The sequence below is a fragment of the Etheostoma cragini genome, chromosome 8 (assembly GCF_013103735.1).
Source record: "Etheostoma cragini isolate CJK2018 chromosome 8, CSU_Ecrag_1.0, whole genome shotgun sequence".
Taxonomy (NCBI): Eukaryota; Metazoa; Chordata; class Actinopteri; order Perciformes; family Percidae; genus Etheostoma; species Etheostoma cragini.
Genome location: NC_048414.1, coordinates 28,645,678 through 28,669,762, shown reverse-complemented (window position 1 = coordinate 28,669,762; position 24,085 = coordinate 28,645,678). Strand labels below are relative to the sequence as shown.

Here is a 24,085-nt window from a genome sequence, read left to right as displayed (position 1 = left end):
ACCACTGTCCTAGAATTCTATGACATCAGATATCGTCTGTCAGATAGTCCCTGAAGGCACCCTACGGTTTGTTTTGGTCCTGCACACATCCATGGGGCAACCAATGAAGGACGAGAAGAGGCTCGCTAGGGTCACGTGCGCCCTGCCCATCCTCCCTGTGTTAAATCTGCACGTCCCCCCCGTACTTGAATCATTCCTTGCCAGAAAGCGGGTTAGCTTGCCTCCAGTCTCCGATATCAGACTCCTCAACGAAACTAGAGCGAAACTCTGCATCTTACCGACGACAAAATAAATCAAAGAAACTGACTACAACACTCTGACCGTTATACTCACAGAGAGAAAAGCCGTTTGTAGACGGATAACGGACTCAAGTCCTCCTGCGACACAGAGGAGCCTGCCCGTATCAGCTCAGGCTGGTCAACTCCGAATATTTAAGCTTCATTTCTTTGTTGAAAACACGCAAAATGAAAACCAAATTCATCAACGGGGTTTCTTCTTCCCCCTCCATGTCTCTTGGTCTGCTCGTAACCGAGAACGCCCTGCAGGTTCAGCCCGAAACCGAGGAGGACTGTAAGGAGCTGGTCCACCCCGACCAGCCCGACCTCGACACCCAGCGCAAGGCGTATCTGTGGTGCAGAGAGTTCCTCCACGGAGCGTGGAAAGGCCTGGCGGAGGACGACTTCCACATCACCATCATCAGGTACTGAGTGTTCGTTCGCGTGTTTGATGGAAATAGGTCCAGTTGGTCGAAGCTAGTTTGAGACCGATGCCATTAGACAGTCCAGTCTCATGATGGAGCTAGCCCCCCCCCACTATATGGTGCAAGAACAGATCCTTTCTATAGCAGCCGATGGGAGTGTTTCTCAGACCATTTTTAATATTCTACCACATCTGAATTGGTTTTTATGATAATTACAGCCTGACCAGGGCAAAAACACTGTGGTAGAAAAAAACGTCTATTTTAAGAGGAGTGTAATTATACAGGGTTAGATTAGTAATTAGTAATAGATTTATTAAACAACAACCTTTTTATTAAACAAACACATAAATGCTACATTTCAGATGTTTATAATCCAACACTTCATTTATTATTATAGTATTATTAGCATTTTTGCTAAAATTTCATGTATCCTCTGCAGTACTCCAAAGTGCCCCTAGGGGTACATGTGCCCCCTGCAGTACTCCAAAGTACCCCTAGGGGTACATGTACCCCCAATTGAGAAAGAAACAATCATATACACAAAATAAGTGAAACTATTCAGGTTTTCCAGTTTAGGAAGACATTGGTATAGTTGGCTAAAGAGTCGTTTCTGATCAAAGCTCAACTTTTCCTTTTTAAAGGTGTTGTGGGACACCGATTGGACCGGTGTTATGTCCCTACTGGTTTCCACACCAACTGGTTTCTCTGTCACCACATTCATCTCCCAGTCACAAACATATTCCTGGCCATTTTCAAATGGTTTCCCAGATCTACTTCCGCGAATATGTTTGTCTAAGTAAGAACCACATCACAGCCTCCTTCAAAAAATAAAAGGTGTAAAAACAATACAATCATTCAAGTTGAGCTGGTTTTGATCTTGTGGAAAAAATATATAGTTAGTTTACACCTGAGTCCACTTCCTCTACGCATTGAGCTACCATAGATAGATTGAAAATTGATTGAAAATTGATAGATACGTGACTGGAAGCGTTATCTTATCCAGCTTGGGTAGCTCAATGCGTAGAGGAAGTGGACTCGGGTGTTAACTTTATATTTTTGCCACAAGATTGAAACCAGCTAAACTTGAATGATTGTATTGTTTTTTTACATCTTTTATTTTCTGTAGGAGGCGGTGATGTGGTGCTTGCTTAGACAAACATTTTATGCGGAAGTAGATCTGGGAAAATGTTTTAAAACGGCCAGGAACATTTTTGTGATTGTGTGATGAATGTGGTGACAGAGACGGAGGTAAACACAACATACGGAAACCAGTTGGTATGGAAACCAGTAGGGACATAACACCGGTTACACAGCACAACATCTAGCTAGCTACCAAACCTACGCCAACCATTTACTGGAATAAGGTTTTCAGGCATTAGCTGAGCTTGGTAAGATGTGACTTTAGTTCTACATTACGAAGTAGGTTCCAAACCATTATCCTTATCTTAAGTAGTATTATTAAGAGATATATAAGAGTTGCAGTATGATTCCCGGAAACCTTTTTGAAGCCATTTCTGCCGTATATGGAATTATAAAAGGTCATGATCGACCATATTGGTGTTTCAAGGCCGATACCGATGCAAATTATTAATAGTTAATGAAACTGATAACAGATATTTTGAACCGAAATGCATTTACAGTGAAAATGAAAATCTTTAAGACAAAATTAAGATTTTGGAATTTTACAGACACCAACAGAAAACATTGTTTAAATGCATTAAACAGTTATGTAATACGTTAGAATCCTTCATACATAATCTCGAGTAAATGAGAGTCAGATGTGGGTGGGACATAAAGCCAGACTTAGTGGGGACTGGGGAGTCAAAGTATAGCAGAGGGACAGACACAGAGCTGTAGCTGAGCCAAAGTAGAACACTTTAATTTATTCACTTTATCAGTTATTAGGCAAATAAAAAGCTGATACAGATGATCTGAAAACTGCCAAGAAATGGTCTGATAATCCGTCCATCCCTAATAATAGGAATACTTTGCCTATTTTCAACTAACCTTGCATAACTATTATCAGGGTCCAAAATTAGCACCATCTAGTATCTACCATCTACTAAATGCTGGTAAAACATGCAAGTGGCTGGTAGATCTGCTTCAGTCACCAGCCAAAGAAACTATGGTTATCTATTGAGTGGCTGGTCAAAGTCACATTAACATTAACAGTCACTAGCCATTTGGCAGTTTTTGACCTTGACTCTAATGTTGGTAGTTAGTGTAAAGAAACTCTGGTAAACTTCCTTCTATGTTACAAGTGCCCAGATCCCCCCCCCCCCCCCCCCCCCCCCCCCCCCCCCCCCCCCCCCCCCCCCCTCACAGCAAACCCCCCATGTGATGCCTTCGACAGAAAAGGCACTACTTGGTGGTTTCCTGGGTGGTTTTCTGGGGCTCTTTCTGTCATCTACAGACTGTTCTTCCGCATAAGGACACAAATGGTGTTTTTCCATTACATGGTAGTTGCTCAGAATTCAATGTATTTACCTGTTATTTCTGACAATTTCATACCAGAAATGTACATTATGCTTGAGTAAATAAAACCCCAAAATGATATTGTTTATTGAAATAAATACCGTGAGCGTCAGAGACAGCCAGACTCTCCTATTCAAGATTTTATTCTGCTTGTTCAACGGTTGTTTGATGAATTCCTCAGAAACACATTTAATGATGATTTGAATTGCTCTTTTTTCTCAGTTCTTACCATTTTAGTGCTGGTGATTGTCTTTTGGGGCTGGCTCAAACGTCTTTAGGGACTTCCACTTGTTCGTCTGCACTTCTTTAATCCTGTCTCCCCGTCTGTCCTCCAGGGGCGGTTTGAGCAACAAGCTCTTCCTGTGCAGCCTTCCTGACAGCGTGGACACGGTTTGGGATGAGCCCAGGACCGTCCTGCTGCGCCTCTATGGGGCCATCCTGCAGGTGGGAGCCACATCTCTTATCACTAGTCTTTTACCACACAAACGGAGAGTTCCAAGTAAGCCAGACTCTTCACCAGGATGTGTTATTGTGTCTTAGAAACTAGTTTCCCTCAGTAGTGTGTAGGCATCAGTCAAACTGTTAGCTGCTTTAAAGGTGCACTATGAGTTCCTGCATGCTTTCAGTGGGATTTACTTTTTGTCTCAAATTGTAAGCTTCTCTCCTTGTTCCATTATGAGAAATGTCAACTCTCCTTGATCTCTCCCCCCCCCGAATACACTGAAAAAAAACGGTCTTGGGAGACGACACTGGGGTGGTAAACGTCAAACAGACACTAGGGTCACGGGATAGGCACCAAAACCCAGCAAACTACTCCAGCCAATCACAGCGACAAGATAGTTGGGGGAGGGGTGGGCGTTAGTGACAGTTAGTCAGTTAGTCATGAGAGTTATGGAAAACATGGGGGGAGGTGCGAGCTGGATCTGTTTTGTTTGCTATTTACTTGGTCAGTCAACAGAAGGGCCCATGCAGGAACTCCTAGTGCACCTTAAGGGAAGATAAATGCTGCTGTACAGACACACACAGCCAACAGAAATGTCAAAATCATACACTGATTATCGTTTACCTACCTATAATAATGTTTCACTTGTAAGTATAATCACAGAAACCAGACAATAAACAACAAAAGGTAATACATGCAACTGTGGGATGAGACAGTCACCACAGGGGGGGGGGTCATGTGTGTGTGTGTGTGTACGTGCGCATCAGCAGGTCATATGCTTAGTGTGTGTGTGTGTGTGTGTGTGTGTGTGTACACGTACATCTGCAGGTCATATGCTTAGTGTGTGTGTGTGTGTGTGTATATGTATGTGCGCGTGTTAGCCATTGTTGTACATGATGATGTACCCCCATGGCTGTACATGCATGTGTTCTTTGCCGTAGGCTTCCCAAAGGAGCGTGCCTTGGGCACTCTTGTTCCCTGGTGAACCCACCAAAAAACACGGTACAGTATGAGGTCTCTGAAATCTCAGCCTAATACAAAGAACGTTACACACACTCCTGTAGCACAACCTGGGCTGAGAACGCTGGGAAGATACAGTATGGAGGGAAAAGAAAAGTGTTGAAGCACCTCTTCTGTCTGTTTCTTCTTTCTATCCCTGCCTTGGGATTCTCAGTCGTCAAGAAGTCGGCAGAATTATTTGAGCAACGTAAAACAGGAGCCTGAGGATGAGTCACACATTTGCAGCCTGCTCAAAAATCAATACAAATAAAACGGAAACAAGAAAAACCATTGGCCAGTGTGCAGTTTGGCTTGTTGTTCCTTCGCAAAAACAGATAGTTACTTTATCTGTTTGCATTTAATACAGAGAGATAGAGCCTGAGATGATGTGGCCCCCGTGTCCAGAGTCCGTGATCCCAGTATCGATACGTGTTACGGCACTACCCCAAAGATAACCATTAAGTCAACATCCCCCTGCCGCAGTGCAACAGAGTTCGAAAACATCTGAACATTGGCACAAAGTTCCTGAAAGCCGCAAATTCTAATCTTCTGCCGCCGTTAACTCGTTTGAGCTCATGCTTTTTTCCAATCAGCTGCAATAAATTAAAGCCGCTGCGATATGGGCTGCTTTCTTTTCTGCTTTCTCAGCCTTCAAATTTGGCCAATGAATTTTGCATTAAGTATTAACTAAAGGCCGTGTAATAAAAAGCTAACTGAAGTTTTTATTGCTAGGGATGTCTGTGAGAGCAAAAGCACTGTGTCCTTCACCAAGGTAACTGCAGCCATCTTCATCAGGACAGAACTGCCTCTCAGGATTTAGTGACGTCTAATCAAAAAGCTAATACGATTAAGGAACTCTATGTCTCTGTCAGAGTGCACAGCTACTAATGATCAAACAAAGCCTAACTGCACTAGAGGCAGCGTTTCTCAGCAATGCAGATATGTGAATAGCTCGTAGGATAAATAAATGTGTGTATATTTAGCTCCAGCTCTAATACGTAACCCACAGTTAAATGTCGCAATCAACAGTAGGCTTGGAATTGGGCAATAGAATAGTTTTATCTCTCCTCCTCAGAGACAAGCCCTGCTGGCGCTACGCTGTCTGATCTCTATCTCCACTCTGTTTCTGACTGTCGTGTTAAGCAGGTAGTCAGGGGAGCGCAGCGGTTATTACGAGCGATCCTCCGCACTGCCCTGTCAAAGACTTGGCGTGCGTTTGAACTCATACTGTACTGTTGGACCTGTAGGCGTGACTATGTTGACACTCACGGACCGCTTAACATGTATTCATGGCTAGTTCTTTCCTTTTTCTTTTGTTTATAGATGTCCTGTAATAAAGGAGATTCCCAACAGTCAAACAAAGAAAATCACTTCCAAGTAAGTAACTGACCACGGTGCGACCAATACGGCATGTTCCTCTGCCCATAGTGTCGCCCAGTGTCCCATCCAGTCATCACAACACTTGTTTCCAGCTTATGTTCACCCCGTTATGTCTGAAAACTTCCTTTTACTTACCTAAACTCTCCTCTTACTCATGTTGAACTCTTTGTCGGTGCGGGGTTTTATTCTGCTCTGCCCCAGTCTTCTGATTAGGCCTGCACGATGTAGGGAAAAATAGGAAAATATTTGTTACTTAGAATTGATTTGATTCTCCGTGCAGGTCCACTCCTGAGGCACCAGGTGTTTCGGGTGAATATCCCAAAAATATATAGGAATAAATAGGGTCTAGGTGGAAAAAAAACAGAATTACCCTTAAGGCTCAGAATTGATACCCTTAACCGTAACCCCTGTCTCCACTTACTAACTCCTGGCAGAGCACAAGTATGAAAAACTAGTTGGGGGATTCTACAGTCACTGATTTGAGTCTCTACATCTCCAACAACTTGATTCAAATACTAATATTTTTGAGAAGATTAGCTCATCTGGCTGGAATATAACTGTGGCATTTTAATCTGGAACACCAGGCCAAATGTACAGAAGCAACACGTATTTCAGAGTACGTTTTTTTTAAAGAATCTGCAGCAACAATACCACAGTATGTTAAGAGAGTCTCTGCTAAGCCTCAGTGACCTAGACAGTCCTTCAGCCTGCATGGTGTCACAATGACCCTTGGCCATGGCATTACGTGGCCGAATGACAACTCACCACCATGTGATGGAGGTGAGGTCATCAGCCAGTTAGCAGTTGTTATCACTCTGGCTGTTTCCCTTTCCTCTAACCCGGCCTGCTGTTAGCAGGGAGGCTGTTAAAGAACTGACCCCATTTCAGCCTCTAAGGATAACCTCACCTCAATCCACCTTCTGTAACAATGCTGTCTGGTCAAGGGAAATCCTGACTGGATTAGAGAGGATAGCATTGTGATAATCCCTGTGGGGACAGCACATGGAAGACACAGTGGTGGAAGAAGTATTAGATCCTTTACTTAAGTAAAAGTACTAAAGCCACACTGTACAAAATTCTCTGTTACAAGTAAAAGTGCTGTGTTTAAAAGGTATTTGACTAAAAGTATTATCTAGAAAATGTACTTAATGATATGATATTTCATTCACATGTCATGCCACTAAGTGGCCCCTCCCACACGGACTTGACAGTAATGCAAATGTCCTTTCATCCTCAACTTCCTGTCCAGTGTCCATGCACAACATACTCTACTTGGCACAAAAAGTATTAAAAGCAGCATTTTAGTACTAAATGCAGAAAAAATCCTTACATTTTAGAAACTGGAAACGACCCAAACAGTTCTCTCAATAAACTCAGTGTTTAATCGGCTAACAATGTATAGCTATTATACATAGTTACATATTATCTTAAGTTATGGTTTTGTGTGCAAAAGTCTTAATGTGTAAATTAACTAGTAACTAAAGCTGTGAGATGAGTGTAGCGCTGTAATCAGTACAACATTTCTCTCTGAAATGTAGCGGAGTAGAAGTGGAAACGTTTCTGAGGTGAAGCAGCTGGCCCGCTCCACCTGCTGAATCACTCCCAAGGCCAGCCGCTAAACCTCTCCGAGGCGAGCAGCAGCCCTGATAAGGACTAGTGTAGCAGGTTATGTTCAAGTATCCAGAGAGAGCGTGATCACAGAGCATGCATCAGCTGGCACCTTTATGTATTTAGTCATTCAAAAATCATGTTGACATGTACTAGTGGAAGTTTGTGTTTTCTTGTCTATAAAAAAGAGGAAATGGTGTGAGGGAAGTGATTTTATTTTTTGGGGGGAATGTTGCAATTCCACCAATTGCTGACTCAACATCTATTGTTGATAATTAACTTTTAAACGGTCAGAAGACTTGTCTGGGGAGTGAGCCAAATCAAACAGACCGCTAAAGCAAGCAGTGGCATTTAAAACCGGATTGAGGAAATGAGCGGGGCTTGAGGTTGAGGACCTTCACGCTGTGACAGCCTCTAACGGCCTAGTGCATTTACATAACTGACATTTAGGGTCTGCGTGGCTTTTCTCCAGCTGCTCTGGTTTTTCCTACCACTAAAAACATGTCGCCCTTACCTCACCCACAGGTGGGCGCTACACATTGGTGCTGTTAGTGAGTAGAATTATTACACAAATAGGACTTTAAAGACAATGCAAACCTATTTTCTCCATCAGATTCTCACTATAAGAGCTTGGTTCTACATTTCCACTACTTTGTTCCCCCTCTCTGCTCTTTTCACTTCAGATCAATCAGAATTGAGCAACATTTGAAACAGAATCTGGTGATAGTGTATGGGTTGTTCCAGACTGTCAGTCAAATCTGATCAAACCACATCAAACTGTTTTTAACATCTTTCTTTTTCAAATTTAGTTGTTGCTTATTTAACCATCAACATTTAAAGATGTGAAGAAATACTTGAAGTTTTCAGGGGCTTAAATGGTTTTCAACATCATTCCATTGTACAATGTAGCTGTCTGACCAACACTACCAAAAAAAAAGAGTCTGTTGTCTGTTGAGTACAATTATTGGTATGCCCCAGATATGTCTTCATCACTAAGGCTCAATTTAAATCGGTGCACTACAAAAGAACCCAGTCGACATTCCCTTGTCACTGGCATAGTTCTCAATCAAAGTGATGGTACAGACAGGTTCACAAACATTCAGGCTGTTCTGTAAAGGGTATCTTGTGTGGGTTGGACGCTGCAGATCTGGTACAGTACACTACACTAACTGAGATGCGGAAATATTGTCAGAGAAGTAATGCAGCAGGAGTTGGAGTCTTTGCTTTTGCTTTCTGCACAGTCTTCCAGACGGCTTGTTGTCTGGCAGTATGTGTATCAAGAAGATTATGGTAATTTACTTAATTCACGTTGAAGATTTGAAAGTGCATGTGTTGAGAATTCTGCGGATAAGGCATTACATAACGCAGGGGAGTTTTCCCTAGACTAATACCCAGGAATAAAGCAGAATGTGCTGCATACTGTTCAGGAGACAGACTTTTTAATATATGCTGATGGAAACATTGTGCACACAGGAAAATAATGTGTGTGCCCTGTGGGTATTTGCTTTAAACACTGCTCATATCATTGGAGAATTAAAATTAAACATGATTCAGTTAAAGTCTATTGAAACATATAAATGCTAACACGATTTCTACCAAGTTAGCAAATTCCAAGTCTTCTTAACAGGCTCACACAAATCAAGATAATAATGGAATATCAAAGAGCAGTTTGTCTGCAGATGATAGAACTCCATCCTCAATTAGAGCTGCAGCCATTAGTCAATAAAAATATTATAAGATCGACAGTCCATTGATCAACAACCTTTTTGATAATCAAGTAATTGCTGGTTCCAGATTCTTGAATATGAGGATTTGCAGGTTTATTTTTCTGCCATTTTACGCTGCCCTGGGCTTTAGGAAATTACGATGGACAATGAACACGAATTACAAAATGATTTTAGAGAAAACATGCCGCTTCCTGTCAGCTGTGATACAGACTGCAGACTCTAGTAAGGAAAGGACTTTGTTTGGTTACCTTTTTATGAGACGTCCCCTTAAAACCTTTTTGTCATCTTTATCAACCTTGCCCGGTGTCATCCATCACGGTTGTAGTTGAATAAATAATTATTACTAGAATGGCACTCCGAGAGAGCGTGGAACTATGTCGAGGCCAGTGGTGCATTCTATGGCTGGGCAATATGTATTGATTTTTTTTTCCCATATCGATATATGAGGCTAGATATCGTCTTAAATTTTGGATATCTTTATGTCTTAATATGGTTTTGAAGGCTGCTTTACAGTAAAGTGATGTCATTTTCTTGTCCTACCAGTTGTGCTAGCTGTTCTGTTATTTGCCTGTAGTTATTTTATCCGCTAGCCTGGCCAGCCAGACCCACATCCAGATGCTGGATCTGGGAACTCCCCGTTGGCTAAACTCAATCCGGGGGGCGGGATTAACGCTTGTCTTTCAAACTCCCTCAGCAAGCAATGGGATAGCGCTACAACCAACCAGAGCAACGCTAGTTGACGGATTCAACGTTTTCTGTATCCGGTTGGAAGATTTTTCAGATTATTCTGACACTACGCAAATGCAGTACAAATACCGTTCCAGTTCCATGGAAATAGGGCCTGAAGGTTTTAATCATGAACAAACTGAGCCCGAAACTTAGCTTCCTTGGTCAAGGTAATAATAATAATAATAATAATTAACAAAATTAAAAAGATATTTGTAGTAGTGAGCATAATTTATAATTTCCAACGTTACCACAACAGAGATACCAGTGTGTCCTGGAGTAAGATATCTCTCCAGGTGGTACAGTGAGGTATTTGTTTTGAGAAATGGGACATGTTGAAGGCCAAAAGCAGTATTGTTTCCTTTGAGCTGCTTCCTGCTGGACGGCCAGTGTGAAGCACATTCCCTGGCAAGTAGCCAAAGACTCCAGCGCTCAGATCCAGATCTGTCTCCGCAGCAATTTGTCTGAAGGTTATTCATTTAAGAAGATTCAGATAGCATTGGGCTATTGCTGCTTTTGAAGCTCACGTTGAAATTTAGCAGATTGCAGCATTAGCCAGTAAACTTACACCCTCAGGGAAATATCTTGATTCTGTGGTTGTAGTTACCAAAGTACTTCTACGAACCCTGAAAGCAACTAGTATTGGCATTATTCTAACTGTACTTCTACTTGCTAGGTTTTTCTGTAACTTTCAACCCTTCCCATCACGTGGTGCATGGAGATTACTCATTTGATAGCGGCTAAGTAAACTTTTAAAGATCAATATTGAAATGAAACTATATTGGCAGTAGTTTATTGTAAATATTTAAATAAGGGGCAGATTGGATCCTGGAGCACTTCTATGAGTTAAACCAAGAAAACACTTTCTAGGGAAAGTTTAAGCAGGCCTTTTTTTTAATAACTAGCAACTCCAGCATAAGGAACTCTGTTTAAGACAATCATAAATGACTAATGTTTTGGTTGTCTAGGTGCTGAACTAAAAAATAATCATTTATTTTGGTTTAAGGCCTCGTTGAATCCCCTCGACCCACCTCATCGGTGAACCTATTTCTGTCTTCATTGCAACTTTGACCCAAAGAGATGCTGTTAGTATCACTGTTTGACTAATCAGGGTTTAAGTTTCCCACAGTATACATCTCTCCTCTGCCGATGACCTCTTGCCTATTTGGTGAGAAGCCATGGTTTTGTCCTTTTCCACACAATATGTGAATCACAATCAAGTCGACGAGTATCCAGCACCCAGATTCAGTGTTTCAGGCTCCTAGCGGGTGTATGTGTTGGTATGAGAGAAGGTTTCCCAGTTAACCTTGAGCCCACGGTGGACTCCAGGTGTGTGTTTGCGTTGGTATGCCACGTTGGCGTGTCTCTAAGATTAAGGGAGAAAGACAAGACTGCTGTCTCGGCTTTGGCAACTTCAGCTGTAACTGGTGCTCTGAGTTTATTACCACTGTAAACTATTTTTAAAAAGTTATGGTCTCAATCGTCACTTTCAAGTATTCTTCACAATAGCATGGTTCAGCAGATTATGGTTCCATTTATTTAAATAGAAGATAAAGCAGGGATTGCTTAGGGCGTGGCTACACGCCGTCCTGTCACCGTGACATAGGCTTTTTAAATTTAAAAGGCTGACCCTCTGACCCTGTGTTTTCACTTCATCAAAGTTGATTGGAACATTTTGGTCACCTAAACATGTCTTGTTTAGCATTCTTTCAATCAAGCTATCTAGCTACCGCTAGCATTACCTGGTAACTTAAGGGAAAGTCTCCAGATTTTCTTTTTTTTACGCTGTACATGCAGATGAACGGCTCCATTTCCAGTAGGTCGGTATTTATCCACCGGTAAATCTCCACTGGATGACACACTTCCGAAGGGTTGAAAATCTGCAACTGTCCCTTTAGCGTTTAGCTAAACGCAGCACCATTGCAACCACCAAGAACGCAGGCTTGGCTGCATTATCCTCCTCCAGCGCCACACACTCGTCAAAAATCATCATCATCGTGGCGACATCTGAACTGCCAAATGCAAGGCTTCAAAATGGCGGTCCATAAACCAATGGGTGATGTCACAAATGCTACGGTCACTATTTTTCAGTCGGTGGGTTTTTCTCACATGTAACCCCAACTAACCCTCACAGCATTTCTCCTGATTCAGACCCCCCCCCCCCCCATTCTTTTCCTCCTTCTCAATTTCTATTCAATTCTTAATGCATTAAGTGTGCACTGTTACATATTCCCGTCTGAATGGGGCTGACAAGGGATTTGGTTTTTACCTCACTCTAAGTTTCATGTTTTTAGACATAGAGACCAGAAAAAGCTCTTTGTCTCATTTCTCATTCTGTTCTCTTTTCATTTTGCAGCACTGGCGGGATGTGTCTCTCACACTTTGAATGTTGGGCTGCTAAGTTTTTTACTGTTGTGTGTTTTCAGGGGGCGGAGGCCATGGTGTTGGAGAGTGTGATGTTTGCTATTTTAGCGGAAAGGGAGCTCGGACCCAAACTCTATGGGATTTTCCCTCAGGGCCGACTCGAGCAGTATGTCCCCGTAAGTTACCACGTTGTTCATATCTCATCAGTTTGTATATGTTTACTTGTATATCCTGGGGGGTCATTTGGACCGGGTGGACAAAATAAAAGGAGCACCTACGTAGCTGGAATAAATTCAAATGATTGTCAAACTTCAGGTTTTTGTTAAGACTGAAAGAGAGGAGGTCATTCAGTTGAATGAACCTTTGGAGACCGAGGTCCAGGTCATCTCTAAACTGAACTTGACAGTATGGTGGAGAGAGGTTTCTGAGATGTGTAGGATTAAGTAACATCAGTAAATTGCACATAGCCCAGTGCCTCTGGATTTAGTAATTCAGTTTGGTTAACATTTTAGCAAAGATAAATATGAATCTGGGGGTTTTGTTGCATCTGAAATGGGAGAGATTGGATGCTTTTTTCTTTGTTATGTAACCCATTTGGCTTCATAGTTTTGCATTAAAATCTTGTGTAGCACAACTTCTAAACAGTCATCATAGAAACTGTTTAAATAAGATATCCATTATTATATTATCCCGTTGACAGAGTCGTAAACTTGACACCTGTGAGTTAAGCGAGCCCAGCATCTCGGCGGAGGTTGCAGAGAAGATGGCCAGGTTTCATGGAATGAGGATGCCCATCAACAAGGAACCCAAGTGGCTGTTTGGAACTATGGACAAGTAAGTCATTCAAAGCTGAGGGAGGCAAAAAAAATCATAATACTGTTTTAGCATTTTGTTATTCAAGTGGTCTGAGAGAGAACCAGACTTCTCCATCTCCGACGCCTGGGTAGCTCACCTGATAGAGCGCACACCATATGTAGAGGTTTTCTCCTTGTCGCAGCGACCGCTGGTTCAACTCCACTCGGCCCTTACCCCCTCTCTCTCCCCTTTCATGTCTTCAGCTGTACTATACAAATAAACGTGTGCTTATTGGCTCACTGAGAGATTTACTCCTTAGGTATTAAAATTGGTTATTGAATGATGAGGCATGTTTTGATGCACTAAAGGCAAATTGTTGGCTGCCTAAAAAATATTAAACTCCGTACCCAGCCCAAATTCTGGATGTTTTTTTCCCACTAGTCTAAAAGAAGACATGCTATGTAACCAAAATAGCCCAAAAACTCTACATTTCAAAAGCTATGTCTTTGCCTGGACAGTCAATCTCGCAGAAAAACGCTATTAATCTCATTCCTTCTGGATGAAATGATTAGTATTCGTTATAGTTACTGCTTGCCCACGCTGGTCTGAAGAAAGGACGTGGACAGAGAGAGCTGCAGGAGGAAGCCTTACTCTAATTCAAATTCTTATTCTTTATCTTTTGCCTCAGGCAGCTTAAAGCTTTGTCTTGCCGAGGCCTATCCCATCTTGACTATTTAATCTCTTAACCGTCGATACGCCACGTAAGTCTGTATTAAATGAGGTCAAATGAAAGACTGAGACAAAAGACTCAGCAGATTCAATGAAACTGGAGGTTTTGAATCCGAAAATATCAAGTTGCGTCACCAATAACTTATTAAAAAGTTTAAGGTAACTTCCTTCTTGAATTATCTTTTTTATTAGTTTACTTCTTGGGTGTTACTGATTTTACAGGTTTTACGTTGCACAATATTTGCCTGTGTGTGTGTGTGTGTGTGTGTGTGTGTGTGTGTGTGTGTGTGTGTGTGTGGTGATAAAGTCCATTGTCTAGTTCTATGGATCTTCTGGGAACGTAGCCTACATAATGCCTAGTTTATCATTTTCCAGATTACGTATTACAAACATTACTCATTAGTTACTGCCCCATGACAAATTTAGTAAATTTCCATGTGAGAACAGAATGACAATTCAAAGATCTGAAACGTAATATGTAGCATTAGTTTATGTAGAATTTTACTGGAATCTGTCAATATTTTTTTTCAGGCAGGACTTTAAAGGATGATTCAATAAGATTTTGCCTGGTGGTGACATTGATTTTTTTTTAAGATGTCCCAGAGAATTGGAACAGAAGCAAAAGAGGTTTGTGTGTTTGTTAGACTACTTATCTTAGAGTCCTTTATCTGTCTTATATATCTGATAATTTGGCCTTAAAGGTTAGTAGACCAACAGAAAGTGGACCCTTCTAATCTTATTTAGTAATTTCAGTTACAAGCTACTGTTCATAACAGACCAAGCTAGGCGGTGGCAGGGAAACTCTTGCATGTATTGAACTGAGAAAGATAAGGTTTTCAATGCTTATGAACTCAATGCTTATTTGGAAGAAGGTCATTTTTCCCAATCAGCCTATGTAATGAGTTAACTGTGGCTCGCTAGCAGCGTACGCTAGAACGATGTGTGTACCGTGTGTATTATATTAGAGTAACTTTAAATCACAGTTTCCAGTTTTGTCTGAGATGCGTGACAAGTTTTCTTCCAATCGTTTTCTGAAATCTCTTTGTTTTAGTCCGCCCTACATGTCTGATGTTTAGCTATCACTGCTTCTTTAGAGACTCTTCTTCTTTTTAAGAGTAAATTGCAACCTGGCACAGCATAAACCGCCGGTTCAAAAACATAGCGGCTTGTTTGCACTGTTTCAAGAAATGGAGTCACACAGCCTCAGGGAGGAAAGTGACATGAAAAGAAAAGAGTCAAGTAAAGTACAAGTACCTCAAAATGTGGACTTAATTACAGTACTGGAGTAAATGTTATTAGTTACATTACACCACTGGCTGAGACACAAATGTTTTGGAGGGAAAGGGTGGAGTAAATGTGTGTGTACAACTCTCTCCAGGTACTTGAACCAGGTCATGAGGCTGAACTTCACCAGAGAGTCGCACCTGCGTCGCTTTAACCGAATGCTCAGCTACAACCTGCCACAGGAGGTGGAAATGCTCAAGTATGCACACACACACACACATACACCACACACACACACACACACACACACACACACACACACACACACACACACACACACACACAATGCTTAGTATTGCACAATCCAAACACGGAGTTATGTAACAGAATGTACACTCAGACTTTCCATTTCATTGTAAGCACAAAGTTTAAGCCCTGCTGAAAGATAAGAAGAGCAAGTCAATGAAACATTGAAACTGACACATGTCACAGCAACACATTGTTTTCACAGCCACAACCTAGCATTTAGACAAGCCGATTTTCTAAACTAAGCACTGTTTTTACATTTGAACTGTTGGCAATGTCTGATGAATAAGTTCCTGACATTGTGCCAAGTTTTCCTTTGACACATTTAGCACAAAGAAAGAGCTTTTCAGTGTGCTTCAGTTTAAAAATAAATAAATAATAGTAATAATGATAATAAAGTAAAACACAGAGATGGAAATACATGTTGTGCCTTCATAATAATGTATCGGGATCATTGTGGTCAGTACTCAGCACTCGGCTGCCTACGCTGACCAGGAGCTTTTTAACCCCTGATTGACCATCCTCGGACTTCTGACCTGTTTCCGTATGTCCAGGTCCCTGCTGGAGTCCACCCACTCCCCTGTAGTCTTCTGCCACAATGACTGTCAAGAAGGTAAAACATTAAGACGCCTCATATGTTCATTCACATTCTGTTTTTCTGTTTTATTTTTTTTAAAAAGTACAACGTTTGCGTTGCTTTTCAGGAAACATCCTGCTGCTGAAGGGCCGCCAGAGCTCAGACAAACAGAAGCTGATGCTCATTGACTTTGAGTACAGCAGCTACAATTACAGGTGCGTTTGCAATGTATTAGTCTCCCTGTGCCAGACCTTCCTCCACGGCGCTGCAGAGGAGGGTCTGGCTAGTCCACACTGCATGGGAGAAAAATGTGATCCGGCTTCTGTCGATTCTATAAACCAATCCCAATCATCTCCACTATTGGAGTCACGGTGCTGCTGCTACATCCTCGGGGAGGAACTCGTTTGGGTGGAACATGTGTACGTTCAGAATTAGTTAGTTTTTGGAGGGGGTACCTAGAGATAGGCATGGTTTTATTTCAGTTAGAGTTTATTTATTTAATATTGAGCACTTTGGGTTCCATACTTTTTGAATGAGTTAAAGTGTTTAAAGAAAAGCAACTGCTAAGTCACTGTTCCTCATGGTATGCCTCTCTTCTAACGGGAGAGAGAGAGAGACACATGGAGGGTGGGCAGGGAGTCTGGTAGCGATGCAGGTTGTGAAAGAGAGAGTGTTAGATAAAGAAAGAGAGTCACCCAGATATCAAGCAAGGAAGGAATGCAGCCTGGATAGTTTCTGTGTTCCATTAATATATTTTTCATAGCCACCTCCCTCTGTTGAAATATTAACAGCTGTTATGTAACTAGAATTTGGCAGGCGAATGGAAGTGTCTGTCAGTATTACTAATTGAGATGATGGTGCGGTGGATTTCCACACAATAGACAAGACTAATGTGTCCCTCTGAAGGAGCGCTTACTTTTACCTTGAGTGATGTGGATTGTGTTTGATGCCTAGGTGTGTGAAGTCCTGAGGGGTTCATTTATGGGAAAGACCGTAGAACACACTGGCCTTGGCTCACAGTAGATCTCAGGCAAAGTCTCTCTCTGGCACACACAAACAGAAACAGTCCCCCCCCTGCAGATCCCTTCAGCTTGGCCCCTTTAAGTCTCCACATATGCTGCGCTGCAAACATGTGACCCTCTGCACACAATATCCCACTGTACACACGTGCATGGGAGCATGTGTGCCATCGCGTACTGTATGTACAGGAAGAACACGCCCACCGGTGGAGACACATATACACATAGTACGGAATCACTCAGATCATTCTTTGGACAACGATACCATATTTGCTGAAATCCTAAAGTATTTCACGATATGATTAAATTGAGGGTCCTGCAATCAATATGAGATTACATAATGAATGCACTTTTAAAAATAGTTACATTTATAGCAACTCAAAAAAACTGAAATAGGATTTGACAATTGTTTTACTGTGCTCTTCCCGACATTTCAATTAAAAACACACTACTCTTTATAATAAAAAGAATACATATAAAGTGGGAATCTAAAATAAAGGGGCATGTTGCATCGGTGTGGATGGAAGGGGGATGAGTCCAGTTTACAGACTCCCTTAGAGCAGGAGTCGGGGGGATTTGTGATGGAGACAGTTCCCGGCTCCTGTTAACAGTTTGTAAATCAGCATGCTAAAGTGCTATTTCAGGGCTACACATACACCTACAGTCCATTTGTTCCGGTCTAAATCACACATCGATTAGTTTCCGTGCCATGTCGGTCGAGCACTTCAGTCTTTTTAAAGTCTGACATCATAGACCCCCCTCTGGCTAAATCAAACTGCACCTTCCTATTAACCCCCGCCCCAATTTTAGAACTTCAGTTACCATAAATAAACCCATAAACAAGCCATGTACAGCTATACATGCTAAAAGTAGTGTTTATTTACATGGAGTCTGGTGTAGTTTGGTGATGGTGATGGTGATTTTGGAGCTGTTTCTGGTTAAACAAAAAGGATTGTACCTTTTACCAAAGAGGTCTATGTCTGTAGTGATCCATCCCATAATGTTGTCAGACTCTTAGAATAATAATCTGAGTCTGTCAGCGGCAACGACACAGCTTTTAGTGGACGGAAATTGACGATGTACGTGTGTCCCATAGGATTACATTGCAGCCTACCTGTTAGGTAGACAGCATAAGATATCAATCAGAAAGTATTCTTGTAATGTAAAGACACCTCCAGTGTCTCTGACTCCCTTCATCTCTTCTCTTTGCAGGGGATTCGATATTGGCAACCATTTCTGTGAATGGATGTACGACTACAGCTGTGAGGAGTTTCCTTTCTTCAAAATGAATGCTCATGCCTACCCATCGAAGGCCCAGCAGGTGTGTGTGACAATGTTCCCATATTCGTACCAATTCTGATACCGTTACATTGATACCGGTTGTTGAATGTTATTTTTATACTAATTTTATGAAATCCATTTAAATAAATAAAAAAGAAATAACAACATTACACAATAAGGCACACATCTTTTTATTCCATTTTCAGCTCCTACTTAGTGAGCTTGTCTCTGTGTAATGTAGTTTTTCCTGCGTGTCTCTACAACATGTAATGTTAGACAGCCAATCGTAGACATTGTTAGATCTTGGTGGGAGCATGCTGGGTGCTGATTGGCTAACAGTTGGAGGTGAGAGTTAATCCTTTGGTATTGAAATGAAGTATTGAATGATGAGGCATTTTTTGATACTTTAGAGGTGATTCAGTCAGTGCCTATAAAGTACTGATTATGAGTACTGAGTATTTGGTACCCAGCCCTAGTGTTACCACGGCAACATCTTGTCCATTTGGTTTTATTTGTCGGCTGCTGACCGGTCGTGTCTCTGCACAGCTGCACTTCATCGACAGCTACCTGCGTGAGTCTGATCAAGGGTTCGACAACCTGAGTGAGGAGGACCAAATGAAGCTGAAGGAGGAGATGTACGTGGAGGTCAACAGGTGAGCCCCTCCCCATCAGGACACTCCCGATGATACAGGAGGAGAAATACCTCAGGAATTGAGTCAATACCCACAATTCCCTTTGGCGTCTAAGGTGACTCTGTCTCCGCCATGCCTCTCTCACCACTAAGGGAGTGTTTCACTTTATTTTTAATGTAGGTTCTCCCTGGCATCCCACTTCTTTTGGGGGTTGTGGTCCATCATCCAGGCCCGGCTCTCCACCATCAAGTTTGGATACCTGGTGAGTAAAGTATTACTTTGTCTGCTGTTTTTTTTCTTTTTTTTTTTCTTTCACCTTAAATGGCTATAATGTATGAAGGGGACTATAATGTATATGCTGCAATAGGGCTGTGTATTTAAACCAATTTTTAATCGTGATTACAATTTCGCCTCCTAATGATGACATCAGAATGGTCGAGAAAAACAAATATTTTGCATATTCCTTTTTTTTGCCAGTGAACTCTTACTTTGTTCCGAATGGTTCAAGGTGTTTTCACTGTTGATTTTACTGTTTCACTTTTGAACTTTGATTATTGCAACATCGTGTTAAATTATGGTGATTATGACCTTGTGTGTAGGACTATGCCCAGGCCAGATTTGAAGCCTACTTCCAGCAAAAGAAGATCTGGGCTGTGTAATGGAGCCTAATGGTTGGATGCACTTCCAACACGTTGAGCCAAACGGCAGCAGGAGGACAAGCAGGCTGATAGAAGATAGAAGACTCCACCATCAACGCTTTACTATGCTCCCTGCTTTGAGAGGATTTTGCCGGCTACCGTGGGACCTGTGTTGAACCAAAGCCAAATCTCGATCACAAGGCTAGGTGCTTATGGTATGTCTCGTGATCCATTGCAGCTGAAACGTTTACAGTGTGTAACTCCCTGAGAGCCAAAAAAAGAAAAGAAAACGATGACTTGTACTAACCTTCATCCCTGGTCGCCGCTGCTCTCCGCTTCTGCGTTGGAATCATATCACTAACACAAGGGTTAAGCTGAGCAGGAGGGAGGGGGGTTTGGGTTACAGCTAGATTGGAAATCTTAACATTGCATCAATGTAAATGTACTGACCATTCCCTTATGGAAATGTTCTGTAAATAACCAAAACATGAACTTCTCTTGGTAGATTCCTGCTTACTGAAGGAGCCATCGGGTAACTATGTATATTATATATAGACCACAATGTGCCAGTAACCTGGCCCTGTCTGTTGATGATGGGCTGATTTGTTGGCTAGCGGAATCACGACTTGATTTTCTACACTTCTATATATTGCACACGTGCTGTTGGTTCAACTTTATTTTTTTAAATGGTTATATTTGACATTTTCTTCAGGTTAGGGCAAAATCCAGTTAGGTGGCATTTTCAAGTATGTGAATAGTTGAGGTTCCTTTCTCCTGGGTGGCTGGTTAAAACTAACAAAATCCAACAACCACCAGGATATATGTTTCCATCATAATTAGGTTAGGTTGTTTGTGACTTCCTAACTAATAACGCAGTCACACTGATCAGCTGGGACTGTTGTCAACCAGTTAAAGTCTTACTGACAGAAGTTTGGTAGATTTATGGTATTATTATTATTATTATGGATAACTGTGAAAATGAGATCCATATCTCTATGTAGTTTACTCAGTTGGGTATTAATATGTACATTGTGTGATTTAACCATAAAGATGTTCAGCCATGCTTTGTAAGCATGTGAAAGTGTTGCTGAACTGTCACAGGTAGTGAACGACCATATTTCTGCTTTGTTTACTTTTCTATCGAATCACTGTATTAATGAAAACGTCCCAAACAGTACACAACATAACGGTTCCTTAAGCTGGCACTGGATTCTGTGGTGGTGTCTAGGGTTGGGCGGTAATACGGTAATACGGTATACTGCGGAGTCCTAAAAATAGCAACGGTATTAGTTTCAATGCTGTCATTAAAAAAATGCAAAGCACTTATATAGGAGACAATAAATAAATATTAAATATAAGTTATTTAATGGCTAAAAATTCTTATGTGTGGTGGTTTTTTGGCACAAGTGCCTACTGCCAAGTTGCCTCATCATTGTACCCATATTCCAGAAAAATCAATGCTGCACAGCTGAACGTTGCATAGATTACTTGTGAGACAGCTGGCTAGTAACTCGGTTAAAGCGGCATTTAATAAATTTGGCTTTTACTGGATCAGTGAACAAGCCACTCTGCTACTGAGAGCGGAGTCCTTGGTGTTAACCACTGAGGATCAGCCTGTCCCACAGGACGTCAGCCCTGGAACAGTGAAGCACCGCGCCTTGTGTGCGTAGGCATAGATTTTGGGGGAGAAGTGTTTCCCCCCCCGTCGCCTTTCTTTCTGTCTTTTTCTGTGAAATGAAGCTGCCTTCAAGCATGGTAGGAAAAAACTAAACTGACAAAAAGATATAATTCTGTTGACTTGTGCTACACAAATTGCTGCATAAATGAAGTGTTTGACGCTCAAAATGTTGAGACTGACTCCCCGAATATTTTCACAAGGCACAATTATGCAGTTCACAGTAAAATAATGGTAATGTAACAAGAGATGTTCTTATACAGAAACCAGTACTGGAAAGTACCAATTGGATACAACGTACTTTAAAATCTACTTTAAAGGAGTAAATTTAGTTTATTTTTTGTACTGACTTTATTTCGAACTGGGTAGTAAAATGGCATTTATTGTTTGTGTTTGTTCATGTTTCACAAAGAGTTTAACCTGACAACAGAGCTAGAAGTCACTCCTACACTGGGTTAGTAGTATTAAAACATATTAAAATATATGATGCACTGGTAGCCAATATGCAAGTTCAGGTATTAGAATCAGTATTTTGACCATCTTTAAATTTTACCACAAAATGTAAATTCAAAACTTAATTTCTTAAGACTCAGCTCATAGGCTCCATTTTAAAAGTATTGTTTTACCTCCGGTGTTACGATACCCAACCCTTGGCATTACCTCCTACTTGTTGTGAGACTGGCTTCGTGGTTGATCTACAGTGTAAGGGACCTGAGCTGGATCATGTACTAAACCCTACACTACACCACCTGATACTGGGACCATCCAGAGCCGTTTGTCTCTGTGTTGGTGCTCTAACCTTTGGAGGATTTCTGAGGACTATTGTTACCTGGTCTTCAGATCTCTGACTGTCTGTCCAATCAGAGTTTTCTGTCAGTGACTAAAACTACTTCTGAACGTACACATCAAATTTGGTGTATACACACACCAAAACTACTTCCTTCCTGAGACTATTTAGCAGCGGCACCGCCCATGACTGATTGTCATTGGTTTAGAGAAATGCCAATAAACCCAAGCACTGTTGTCTCCCGTCCCAGAATGCTTGGTGGACTAGCCAGACCCTCCTCCGCGGCGCTGTGGAGGAAGGTCTGGCAACGGGAGACTAATGATAGATTGATTGAAACGGTCTCTGGGCGGCCTACAGCTGGAGAGATAGTCTCTTCACTCAGAGAACCGAGGTTACAGCGTTATTATCTGTGCTTCACTGTTTCCATACAGTATGTGAACCTTTTGGGGGGTTGTTGAAATGTGAGTTTTATATTACGTGCATGTGTATTTTTATTGTTATATTTCCTTTGGAATGTGTTTTAAGGCAGTTTTACTTTTATTTGGAGAAACAACGAGACTAGGGATGCACCAGCAGACTGTGCAGTGGATAATATTAATACTAATTATTAAAAAATAAAGTGTTACTGCTACATTTCGTGTAGCAATGGTCTTTAATGTTAGCACCCATTCCGTGGCTCTTTCTTCTACGTTTTACATTCTCTTCATTTTGATGTCTTTCATGAGTGAAATATATTTGGCCCAAGCTATTTCTGTCTCTATTTTGTTATTTTCCATGATTTTCCATATTACATGTCTATCATTTGTTAAAGCTAAATGGACACCGTGATGTATGATGACCATTCCACATTCCATAATTGTTACTTCAACTTCAGTATCGTGTACACTTGACCAAGAGAATGACGTTTTGATCTGATTGGTTCTTCCAAAACATTGTAATTTGTTCCCAGTTGTACAACAGACGCCCTCACTTCTGTTCATATGTGGATGGATGGATGTATGTATGTATGTATGTATGTTAATTGAATGTTCACTAACAAAAATATATTTAAAGAATTATCAAAATATACAGACTGACAAACATGTAACCTATGATTCTTATGAATGTACACTGTGTTAATGTATTACACTCATATTTTGTTTAAAAAAAAGAGCTAACCCTTACAACCACACTGACTCACAGCGATAATCTTTGCTATCTATGCAGCTATATGGATGCATACTGTAACTGAAGAGGTTTCGGGTGAACTGCTGCAGCATAGAAATGACCTTAGCTGTACATTTATTTTTCTGCTGTGCACAAATAAAAAATTAAAGAAACAACTGACTGAACTGTGGTTTCTTTTTTTTCAACATGTGACCATGATTTAAAAAAACAATGACATAGACATACACATGTGACAGCTTTTTATAATTGGAACCATGGGGTTAAATGATTGGTAGCACTTTGGTAACCATAGGTGGCCGTGAGAATTTAATATTTTAGATTTTAGCCACACTAGTGACGCTGCTTAAGAAATGCCAATGTTGATCCATCGCTTTGGACTGAAATATCTTAGCAGCTGTTGAATAAATTAATTTGAAATTTTGTGCAAAAATGCATTCTCTCAGAGAATGCTAGTCCATAGCATAGCGAGTCAATATTTAAATTTGTGAAATATTGGTCCTGCAAAACGTCTGATGTTCCCATCATGTTCAACATCTAAGTGTAGCGTGCTAGCATACTAGCATTTGCATATTAGCACTATAGCAGAGGCTGATGAAAATGAAATAACACATATTAAACATTACAGTCAAAACAAAAGCCAAACATAAGATCTAAATCAGAGAGGAACAATATGTATGAGTAAAACTGGCCCCCGACTTTCTTCTCCCATCTACTGTGCAATACTATATATAATACCTAAAAGGACAATGGAATTCTGTGCAATTTTATTACAGCAATACTTAACATTTAACCTTTTATTTTCATTATAGTGCAATATTTATTTATGACCATACT

At 41.1% G+C, this 24,085-nt stretch overlaps 1 protein-coding gene and 1 long non-coding RNA gene across 2 annotated transcripts; one reads left to right on the top strand and one right to left on the bottom strand.

Moving 5' to 3' along the window:
* Positions 1 to 183: 183 nt before the first annotated feature.
* On the top strand, positions 184 to 20,327 carry chka (choline kinase alpha). The gene is made up of 12 exons (XM_034878610.1): positions 184 to 700; positions 3,511 to 3,619; positions 5,940 to 5,993; positions 12,484 to 12,597; positions 13,122 to 13,255; positions 15,324 to 15,428; positions 16,030 to 16,088; positions 16,180 to 16,267; positions 18,284 to 18,392; positions 18,899 to 19,005; positions 19,165 to 19,246; positions 19,584 to 20,327. Exons 1-12 carry the CDS (start codon positions 465 to 467, stop codon positions 19,641 to 19,643), a joined length of 1,257 nt encoding a protein of 418 aa, XP_034734501.1. The 5' UTR covers positions 184 to 464; the 3' UTR covers positions 19,644 to 20,327.
* On the bottom strand, positions 10,716 to 23,408 carry LOC117948786. Its single transcript, XR_004657555.1, has 3 exons — positions 23,307 to 23,408; positions 22,179 to 22,189; positions 10,716 to 10,725 (listed from the first exon to the last, which is right to left on the bottom strand). It is a non-coding gene; the product is annotated as an uncharacterized LOC117948786 (long non-coding RNA).
* Positions 23,409 to 24,085: the final 677 nt, after the last annotated feature.